This window comes from Schistocerca nitens, chromosome 5 (genome assembly GCF_023898315.1).
Source record: "Schistocerca nitens isolate TAMUIC-IGC-003100 chromosome 5, iqSchNite1.1, whole genome shotgun sequence".
Taxonomy (NCBI): Eukaryota; Metazoa; Arthropoda; class Insecta; order Orthoptera; family Acrididae; genus Schistocerca; species Schistocerca nitens.
In genome coordinates, this window is record NC_064618.1 from 418,841,498 (window position 1) to 418,853,541 (window position 12,044).

Consider the following 12,044-nt stretch of genomic DNA (forward strand, 5'->3'; position numbering starts at 1 on the left):
CACGATGTTGGGGCGTGAGCGGAAGACGGCCTAACGGTGTGCGGGACCGTAGCCCAGCTTCATGGAGACGGTTGCGAATGGTCCTCGCCGATACCCCAGGAGCAACAGTGTCCCTAATTTGCTGGGAAGTGGCGGTGCGGTCCCCTACGGCACTGCGTAGGATCCTACGGTCTTGGCGTGCATCCGTGCGTCGCTGCGGTCCGGTCCCAGGTCGACGGGCACGTGCACCTTCCGCCGACCACTGGCGACAACATCGATGTACTGTGGAGACCTCACGCCCCACGTGTTGAGCAATTCGGCGGTACGTCCACCCGGCCTCCCGCATGCCCACTATACGCCCTCGCTCAAAGTCCGTCAACTGCACATACGGTTCACGTCCACGCTGTCGCGGCATGCTACCAGTGTTAAAGACTGCGATGGAGCTCCGTATGCCACGGCAAACTGGCTGACACTGACGGCGGCGGTGCACAAATGCTGCGCAGCTAGCGCCATTCGACGGCCAACACCGCGGTTCCTGGTGTGTCCGCTGTGCCGTGCGTGTGATCATTGCTTGTACAGCCCACTCGCAGTGTCCGGAGCAAGTATGGTGGGTCTGACACACCGGTGTCAATGTGTTCTTTTTTCCATTTCCAGGAGTGTATAACGTATTACATACTCTGATATATATATAAAACTTTTACCTTCACTTCTTGGGATAAAACTTGCACAATGGCCTCGCAAACACGAAGAATAATGTTGCATATGGCACTTTTTGATATTCTATGCAGATACATTAACGTCGAAACGACAGTCGGCACCTTCAAAACTCAAACAGCCGCCAAAGAGCCTGGTACTACGCATGCGCTAATCGTCGAAATAAGCGGCAGTCGACAAGATGACAGGAAATGATAGTACTGCGCATGCGCGAGTTCTTCAAATGTCGCTCATACATGTCGCGTATATGGCCAAAAAGCGATATACAAAATGTATACGCGACATGTATGAGCTCGATGGTCCGCATACAAGTTCCGTGAATGTTTGTATGAGGTGATGTATCGCGACATGTCAAATTGACATGTCGCTCATACATGTCGCGATACATGTATTCCAGTGTAAACATACCTTTAGGTCTCCTAATCCCAATAACGACGCACGCCAACAAAGAGACAGACAATGGCTCGTACCGCAGGCAGCCACGCGCGCCTGCTGGCTCAAGGAAAAATAACATAGGCGCTAACCTTGAGAAAAATTTTAGCATTCTTTACCGATGTACCATATACCACATGATAATTACACTGAAGCTGAAACTCTGCGTACTAGGAAGAGTAAAGGTTTACACCATATTCCACATGTAAAACCGTTTATTGAAAGATAATCTGCTTTTTAACTTTGTGTTTGCCATATAACTTTTCACTTTACATTACCAGTATGCTTTGTCAGACTTAGAATCTGTTAACATGCAACAATGTTTGAAGTTAAATATCCAGTCAAGAACCAAGAGAACTTATTTAAACAGAAATTACGAATGCATTGTTATAGTGAACAGACAACACAGTGTTGTTATTTGTACATTCTTGCTTGTTAGTTGCACGATCACGTAACGACTATAAGGCTGACAGAAGATGTACCGGTACTGCTAATGAGATTTTAATGTAACATTTTGGTTTACTTGAAAATACATTCTGGATTTAAAGTACTTTCTGTGAGATACCAGATGACACAGTGGTTAGTTTATGTGACAGCTACCCGATTTTATCACGACGCTACTAATGAGTGGCAATTTACAATGTTGCTTTTTCAGTGTATCTGTTTTATATCTGCACAGTTTTTCTGAATTCTTCTGGAAAGTAAAACATGTTTAATAGTAATTTTGTGGTATAGCTACAATAAGACAGCCTTTTTTTTTGTAGCACAATAATACGTTACAGTGTAGTACTTTCTTGATCACAGTACTGTACGTAATAACTACGATATCTATACGCAAAGCATTTCACTTTTGTTTATCATGAGGTAGGTACATTGGCTTCTGCAGAACTTAGCTTTCGGAGGACAATAACTACGACACTTCCACAGAGATTATCTTACAGCAAGACGCACATTTAGCTCTACAGGACACGTATTTGAGTGATTAATTTTGTACTTAAACCATTTATTTTTCAAGATTTTTGAATTAGAAACAAAGTTTTCCGTGATACATTTCATTCCATTGCTGTAATCTGTAACACCTGAGGATATAATTACATTTATCCTCAGGGGGGTACACGCCTACTTTGTGTACCATGTGTTTGGCAAGCACAAGGAGCCCTAGCTAATATGGTATTTGTTTATACAACTTTGCACATCGGTACCATATTCCTCTAACACGGAATTACACAGCTATCTGATTATTTAACAGAGAAACAAACATTTTTTTTATATATCAGTGACAGATGTTTATGCAATTACACAGTCGGATAACTTCACACTTATAAAATTGTATTTCGTCTGTACTTTGTGAACTGTTCATATTTTTTTGGAACCAATGTCATAATATGAGAGCTTAGAATGTTGTATTTGGTAAGGGATCATGATTTTTGAAGTACGTTTGAGGTAGATGACTTTATTGAAGGTCTTGAAATTATTGAAAGAAGCTGCAACAATTCTGAGATGTGATTGATCTGTTATGATGTTATTATTGCCATGACGATGTGTATTATGCTGTTGAGGTACGTTTATGGTCAATAAGCTGAGAATCGTACTTTAAAGAGTTATGAAATGTGTGTACATGCGTGATTGTATCACAATGCCGCCGAAAATTTTTTGGACTCTGTTATATTTATAGGATTTTATTTTCTCAACCTGTGAAAATATTTTTATATGAGACTGTCACTGTAGCGGAAACTGCTGTCGTAAATATTTCGGTAAGAAAGTTAAGTGACCACCTGCATGTAAGGCGTCGTGGGCGCCCAGCTGCGTGACAGTCGCCTGAAAAAAAAGCCATTAGTGTGTGCCTTTCAGAGGCACAGGTGGAGAAAAAAAAAGGGGCCATTATCCTCGGTATTGACATTCCATTGTTAGAAAGCATCGCAAATACGACACGCTCAAACTTGAAAACATATGATAACACTGTGGAGCTCTTAATTTATGAAATTTACTGAAATGCCTAATGAAATGACGAGAAATATTTTTACGTCTATACACCTGATTATGACTACTGTCTTTCTAGTTGAGAGATTTTTTTTACTACCTTATGAAATGCCACATGGCTAATGAATGATGTTTCATGCCTTCCTTTCTACATATTTGCTCATTTTCTTTAATATCTAGTTTCTAGCTGCACTGCAGCATTGGTTATTATAAAATTTATTGGGTGTACTAATATCACTATTTTCTGTATACAGACCCAGTAAATAATACGTTTATGATGTACTTTGTTAAAAAAGAGAGCACAAATAGACATTTCCCTTCACAGCAATTGCATAAATAATTTTTTTAATGACTTGGTAATTTTCTTGCAGAGTAAGTTTTTGTGATGCATCACTCTAGTGTTAAGATGTGACATAGGTATTAAAAATGGCCATTTTTTCTGTAATATTTTTTCTGCTTGAGCTATGTCATGTTTAGATATAAGTTACTGCATTTGCTGCTGCTGTTTGCCAGGCATAGTGCTACTAAATTTCACTTTACATTACTCTGTTAAGCCAGTTTTACTACTGATTTATTTTTCTTGTTTGCTGCTCATTGCCTTATATTAGTTGTAATATTGCTGCTTGCTTTGCCAATTTGCCTTTTTTTGTCATTGCTGTTTGTGTGAATTGTTTTGTGCTGCTGTATTGCCTCGTCCCTTAGTTTAGCATCTGAGTAGATTTAAGTTAGCTTAAGATGGGGTGGCCCTTTAAGAGAACAAGTTGTGATGAATTGGAAGAAATGCATTGGGAAGCTATAAGAAAATGGTTTGGCCAAAAAAGTATTTTTAAAGAGGATATGAACAAAAAAAGTAGGGTTTAGGGACAACAGATTTAGGTAGGATTTTCTTGGAAATAAATAATGAGGTAAGATAATGGAAAATAAATAATGAGGTAAGAAATGTGTAAACATATAAATACAAAAAGCATGCTTGGATAGAATTTTTCAGGTGGAAACAAATGTTGAAATAAGAGGAAAGATATATGGAATGAAGTTTTGGGGTGGACTGCAGTACCAAATGTCACACTGAAAACAAACCCTGTCCTGTATTTTTGTGTTACTACACTATGTGAATTTGTGTTTTTCCTGTCTTAATGTGTTTAGCTAATAAGAGTTATGTTGTAGAATTTTTCTGGTAATATGTTATTTTCTTTGTAAAGATGTTTAGACATTATTTATTCTGATCTGTTTTAATGCTCATGTGTGAAGTTGATGTTTTGAAAGTTATTCTGATCTTTTATGTATGTACTCATGTCATAATTCCTGTAACACTGATGTATATGTTATTTCGATTGTTTTGTAAAGCCTGTACTACAAATTTTATCTGTATTGTTATGTTCTTTAATGATGTATTTTGTACCTTTGTAATTGTATTCTTATGTTATAAAATTGTAATTGACACTAGTTCATCATATTATTAACTTGTAAGTTCCATTTCACTGCACACGTTTCTGTTGGTCATAGTATATGGACAATATGTGAGAAGTAGGGACTGTTAGTGTTTGCACGTGTGTTAATAATTCAGCAAGGGACTGGATAACAGCATTGCTGGTTCTAAGGACAGTTCCAAAAACTTTGTGAGTGCACAAGTGATGGTTATGGACTTGCCCATATTATCCGCAAGACTCTTCAATGGTGATTGTGCACCTGCACAGTCACAACAGATGGCTGCTGGCCATCTCTACAAGGACTACAGTGGGTCTGCATCTTTGATGACCCACCAATACCATTACTTCTACAAGGACTACAGTGGGTCTACACCTTTGCTGACTCACCAGTACCATTATTTCTACAAGGTCTGCAGTGGGTCTGCACCTCTTGTGGCCCACCAATACCACAATCTCTACCAGAACTACAGTGGGTCTGCACCTCTGGTGGCCCACCAATACCGTAATCTCTATGAGGACTACAGTGGGTCTACTCTGTGATGACCTGCCTACCAATATTCTTCAAACCTTCGAATTACTCTGCTGTGGGTTTGCTCTGTTGTGACCCATTACTTGTCTGCATGTCGAGAGTCAGCACTGTTTTTCCGTTGGAAGGACAACACTACTTCTTCAAGACTGCATGGAAATCCACTACTTCAGTGTGCATTTTCTTTTACTGCTCAGACTTTCAGAAAAACACTGCAATTTTACTGTGATGAATGATCAGGACTGTCTTTATGGACTGTGAGAAAATTTTAGCTTTTGACCAACATTGTATCAATAAGTGTGTGCATTTGATATCTTTGTTATTGTAATTATGAAAAATTTTATCAAATCATTATTAGCCACTGCCCAAAACAATTTGTAAACTTTTTTGTGGGGAGCATGGGGGCTATGTAAGTAGGCTGTTTAGGTTTTCTTATTGGTAACGCCACGTAGCGCTCTGTATGAAAATCACTGGCTGTGCTGTGTGAAGTCTGTGGCTAGTTTGCATTGTTGTCTGCCATTGTAGTGTTGGGCAGCTGGATGTTAACAGCGCGTAGCGTGACGCAGTTGGAGGTGAGCCGCCAGCAGTGGTGGATGTGGGGAGAGAAATGGCGGAGTTTTGAAATTTGTAAGACTGGATGTCATGAACTGCTATGTATATTATGATTCTTCAACACTATTAAGGTAAATACATTGTTTGCTCTCTATTAAAATCTTTCATTTGCTAACTATGCCTATCAGTAGTTAGTGCCTTCCGTAGTTTGAATCTTTTATTTAGCTGGCAGTAGTGGCGCTCGCTGTATTGCAGTAGTTCGAGTAACGAAGATTTTTGTAAGGTAAGTGATTTGTGAAAGGTATAGGTTAATGTTAGTCAGGGCCATTCTTTTGTAGGGATTATTGAAAGTCAGATTGCGTTGCGCTAAAAATATTGTGTGTCAGTTTAAGCACAGTCGTGTATAATTGTTCAAAGGGCACGTTTCATAATCTAAACAACCATGCATGAGCAGCGCCTATTAGAAGGAGGGGATCCGACAGCCGATCAGTTCCAGTCATTCCAGTTGGAAGGAGGTACACGGCTCATGTTGTCTGTAGTTCAACCATGCCTAGACGGTCAATACCACGGTTCGATCGCGTCCACATTGTTTCTTTGTGCCATGAAGAGTTCTCAACAAGGGAAGTGTCAAGGCTTCTAAGAGTCAACCAAAGCGATGTTGTTCGGACATGGAGGAGATACAGAGAGACAGGAACTGTCGATGACGTGCCTCGCTCAGGCCGCCCAAGGGCTATACTGAAGTGGATGACCGCTGCCTGCGGATTATGGCTCGGAGGAACCCTGACATCAACGCCACCATGTTGAATAATGCTATTCGTGCAGACACAGGGCTCGTGTTACGACTCAAAGTGTGCGCTGTAGGCTGCATGGTGCGCAACTTCACTCCCTAGGTCCATAGCGAGGTCCATCTTTGCAACCACGACACCATGCAGCGCGGTACGGATGGGCCCAACAACATGCCGAATGGACCGCTCAGGATTGGCATGACATTCTCTTCACCAATGAGTGTCACATATGCCTTCAACCAGACAATCGTCAGAGACGTTTTTGGAGGCATCCCGGTCAGGCTGAACGCCTTAGACACACTGGCCAGCGAGTGCAGCAAGTTGGAAGTTCCCTGTTGTTTTCGGGTGGAATTACGTGAGTCCGACGTACGCCGTTGGTGGACACGGAAGGCGTCATCATGGCTCTACGATCCCTGAATGTCATCCTCCGATCGACAGTGGAACCATATCGGCAGCATATAGGCGAGGCATTCGTCTTCATGGACGACAATTCACGTCCCAATGGTGCACATCTTGTGAATTCCTTCCTTCAGGATAACGATATAGTTCGACTAGAGTGGTCAACATGTTCTCCAGATATGAACCCTATCGAACACACCTGGTGTAGTGGGACGAAATTGAAGCGTCATCCATCCACCAGTGTCAGACCAGTTTGCAGGAGAATATAAGTTTAATTTAGTTTTGTTTATGTATTTTTGTAATATTTGTAATGGTTGTGAATTGTCTAAAGTTTTTGTATTTATTTTTTATGTTTCATGTACGGAGAGGGCGCCGCAACGAACGGAGACAGCATCTTCGCTGACGGGACCAGAGAGAAAATTGCTGGCCACTATACGTCGCGGGTCGACAGCCAAAGAGCAACAGAAGATCCTGAAACCGAGTTGTTGTGTCGTGCTTCTAAAAATAAAATAATTGAGAATTTGTAATGTTTTGTACAACAATGATATCACAGGAATTTTAATCTTATTGAAAATGTTAGTTGTGTCTCGTCAAGGCTCAGTTCACGTCTGTATGTAGGAAGATAATAAACTAGTGGATGCTATTAAAGTTGAAATACGTGTTCCGAGGATTTATTTATGAAGAATTATGTGAATGAATTAATAATATATTTGACAAGATTATTGAATTTGGACAGCGTTCATCGCGACTTTGAATCTCAAAAAATTTATTCAATGTGGTCCTAATATCGATTGAATCAGACAACGTGTATCAATATAATTTCTGAGGAGAAACAAACGACATCTAAAATAGAAAAAGTTTGCGCAAACCAAATTAGACTGAGTGACATAATTCTGCGCATACAACTCAAATGATGATGTTTTACAGTTTCGTTCAAGAACCATTTAGAGACAATTTAAAAACAATTTAAATAATTTTGAAGTGTGTTGTAACTGACGTAGGTGACGAAGTCTGCACATGGTCATATGTCAAAAGAAAATCATTTATACAAAACTATACGTCGTTACACTACACTGGGATATATTGGAAAGGGCTGTTTATGGACGACGTGACCCACCAACCACTCTGAGGGATCTACCCCGAATCGCCGTTGAGGAGTGGGAGAATTTGGAACAACAATGCCTTGCGGATAGTATGCCACGTGAATACAGGCATGCATCAGTGCAAGAGGACGTGCTACTGGATATTAGTGGTAGCGGTGTGTACGGTAATCTGGACCACGAACTCTGAAGGTCTTGGTGTATGGTGGTACAACATGCAGTGTGTGGCTTTCATGAGCAATAAAAAGGACGGAAACGATGTTTATCTTGATCTCTATTCCAATTTTCTGTACAGGTTCCGAAACACTCGGAACCGAGGTGATGCGAAACTTTTTATGATGTGTGCAATAGTGGTGTAAATGTGCTGTCTACGAGTACGTACAACATAAACTGAGTAACAGGCGTGAGTGAGTCAGCATCAGAAGCGGTGTACTTACGTTCTTATTGTGTCGCTTTATCTGGCGGCTACCCTTCCACCAGGTTATGATGGCCTCAGGTCGCGACCCTGAAGACTTGCATTCGACCTCGTACCTACGGTCTGCAGACACAGCTTTCTCCCTCGTCAGTATGTTCACCGAAACTGGCTTAACTGAAACAGACAATGAAAAGATTCCTATGTTAGCATGGTACACACATGAACTATGAGTACACACTTAGAATGAATTTCTGGAATAACGCCGGACGGAAACGAGACACGTGGCTCTATTGGTAAGTATCCTTTGGTACACCAAACCACTTTTTATGGTCTTCTAATTTGCTATACTATTTTGAATGCCGTCTTCCGTTAATATCTGGGGAGACAAAAGGAAGAAGATTTTAATGAGCGTCTGAACAGTTGACCTAAAAACAAAATGTTAAACATAGAGGTGCAATATAATGCAGTGACTGACTGTCATACTTTTGATTGAGAGTGATATTCCGGGTACTGATTACCGTTAATCTTTGAAAATTGAGTTCACTTGCAGGGCTTTTTAGTGAAAAATAAGCTTATACTTTTTTTTTCTATTTTAGCTGGTATGCCATTGTTCTGGTAAAATGTTATTAGAAGTTGTACCGCGAAAAATGTGTCTCTTGGTCGATAACAATAATTCCATACTTTTAAAAATAAAATTGTTAATGGTGAGGTCTCTTCTCAAGTAGCGTACTTTTGCTTTTTTCGAAGGTTTTTTATTTTCTTGTAGTACATTACCTGAAATTCAGGTCGTTTTTATTTACTATTTACTTCGTAACTCTGAAGTACGGGGAACTAACGACAAATAATACATTCTATGACGCCGGAAAGAAATAGAATAGTGCATTCGCCAGCAAAATGATACAAGGACTGTATTAATTCACATTATATTTCTGTAATTGTAACGTCAAGCAGTAATGAAGCACGGAAACCGAAAGGTCACTGGTAAAGTCGATAGAGACGCGTCTACGCCGTAAACGAACTGATTACTGACCAACGAGTTAGAAAAGGGGATTGTACGAAATCTACTGAATTATTTTACGAAAATCCAAGAAATGTGGCAGAACCTATCTCAAATAATGAGAAATTCATCTTCCCCCTAAGGCTTAAAGCTTTGAAGGCTGCTATTGGACAAATATAAGTACAGTATATTTGAAAAAGAAAACGAATTTCTTGTAATAAGTAACCAATGTACCTCAAACATAGTGTTTGTAACATTGTTTAGGTATCATTTATTGTGACATAACACTTTAATACTTTTAGAAAGTGACAGAATCTAGTTTTACCGTAACTATCCGATCATTACGTTTTTCAGATTCCAAACGCAGAAGGACCAGTCCTGTCACTAAAGAATGCATTGAGATTTAGTAAGTACATGTATTGTGGTTGGCAAATGTAATTACTATAACAAAAGAGAGAATGCTTCATCTCCTTCCAGATTCTAATTAGTTAGTTTGCCAATGGCTGTTTTTTTTTTAGCTTATCACGCTCTACAGAGGACGATAAAGCATGTGAAAGAACCACAGAGAATTTTTTTTTTTTTTTGAGTTGGTCAGCCACCACTGACAGAGTCAGTCTTGTGTTTACATGGAATTAAATACTTTTTCTGCTCACGAATTTCTTTCATGGCTCAAGAGAACTGATTCAACTTCGATCCAATAACAAGGAAACTTTGTCTTTGAATAGAGAAGAATTATAAGGAGTCCCTCTACCGTTATTAATACCTCGCCTTCAGCTCCCGGCTACGTCCTTTCTCGCTCAGGGCCAGATATTCTTTTCCTTTCTTTTAAATCCAGATACGAGGCGGCATGCGGCTGTTTTAATCAATAGCTGAGAAAAATCTCTTTTGTCTCGAAATTCGGCGCACGTATGTTTACAAAACACAAAAGGCATTATTTTATTTTGTATTAGACCGTCTGCGTTTTAATAACTGTTAGCAAATATGGCATAAGAACATTCTCATTGCGACAGCAACCTTACACAGATCTTGATGTGCCTTTATCCATGTAGTCACTCCTGGTTGTTAGATGTGCTTAAATGGTTAATCATCTGCTGTTCAGATAACTAATTTTTGTTTTTGTTTCTAATAAGATGACAATATTTTATTTAAAACTTCTGGTTAATAAACTCCCAGGTACTGTTAGTTTTGAATAGTAAATTCATTGATATGTATAGAGAAGCGTGAAAAATAACGGATGCTGAGGACCACACTAGGAGCGCTCATTTTAAATGTGCTGCGTGTCAGTAGGGCTGACGGTAGTCCAGCACAAGGACAGAGCTTAAGCACGGCTCCTGACGTGAGAGGCAATGAATACGTGGTGAATTTACCTGCCACCGAGATAAGACACATACGCAAGCACGCACGGCAAGAAAGTGATGTCATGTAGAGAATGTCCACAGGAAAACAACATCCCGTGTAAAAATCTTGAAAATATACATTTAAATGCTTCATGTATACTTGTCTATACAATAACCTGTAAATAGTATGCTTTAGTACACTAAATACACCTATGGTAAGCTAACATACATCCACAAGCGACAAACGTCAGCAAACCCCTGCATGTAAGTAAACGTTGACTGGATATACCAGCTGTAAAGCCGACCGGCCGGCCGGGGTGACCGAGCGGCTCTAGGCGCTCTAGGCGCTCTAGGCGCTACTGTCTGGAACCGCGCGACCACTACGGTTGCAGGTTCGAACCCTGCCTCGGGCATGGAAGTGTGTGATGTCCTTAGGTTAGTTAGGTTTCAGTAGTTCTAAGTTCTAGGGGACTGACGACCTCAGAAATTAAGTCCCATAGTGCTCAGAGCCATTTGAACGATTTGAAAGTCGACCGACAGGCTACAGCAGGGAGACCGACAAGCTCACACACTGACGCACAAACAAATCGCCAACATTGCCCTACACTGTGTGTCTGATAAATGACCTGTCGGACACAAAACGATGGTGAACCTAACTGTTCTTACAGGTATACTGACGCTGACCGAGAAATCAACACCGGCACCCAGCGGCAGCCACCGAGTAACAGCACCGCACAACGTCTAAGGTATCAGCCTACATGATACCCACTACTAACAAAGCCTACCTTTGCATGACCTGTCGCAGGCAGCAAGAAAACCGCTACTGCTCTTACAACCCGACCAAACCATCGCAGCAGTTTTTATCCCTTGGCTCTCACCTTGGCACTTTTTTCCCCTCTGCCCTTCAGACCGCTACCCTTTGTTCGACTTTCGACCCAGCCTATTTCCAGTTGAACGCTTATTAATGGTTATCCTTAACCAGACCGACGCAAACATAGCAGTACCCACATCCTGCGAGACCTCACACTAGTGAAAACTAACCCTTAGACAGAAATGGCAGTAGACCCTTTGTGTTGGCCATCATGCCGGTGTGGGCATGGAGGGGCTCCACCTCTACACTAAACAGTTTTAATATCACAAACAACAAACAATTTTACAACTTGACAAATCAAGGCAGAAAACGCAGTTCGGCTCAGAAGCACGTATTTTGAAATCAACACAGCGTAGATACATTCAATACGTTAACAGGTGAAAGTTAATAGAAATTCGTGCATCAAGAAAAAGATCCATGCGCGAAACATACAACTTCTACCATCTTACGAGAGATCTTATCGAGAATCCGATAAAATTCGGGTCCACGATGAGGCCGAAGGCTTCTATTCAGTGAATTTCTGGGGCTAA

At 40.7% G+C, this 12,044-nt stretch overlaps 1 protein-coding gene across 3 annotated transcripts in view; it reads right to left on the reverse strand.

The window, feature by feature from the left end:
* Window positions 1–12,044, reverse strand: part of LOC126259558 (neural cell adhesion molecule 2) — a 623,716-nt gene that overhangs the window by 301,831 nt on the left and 309,841 nt on the right. For all 3 annotated transcript variants that reach the window (XM_049956450.1, XM_049956452.1, XM_049956451.1), the window contains exon 5: window positions 8,332–8,483. In XM_049956450.1, coding sequence (XP_049812407.1) covers window positions 8,332–8,483 — 152 coding nt within the window. The remainder of the gene's footprint in view (window positions 1–8,331; window positions 8,484–12,044) is intronic.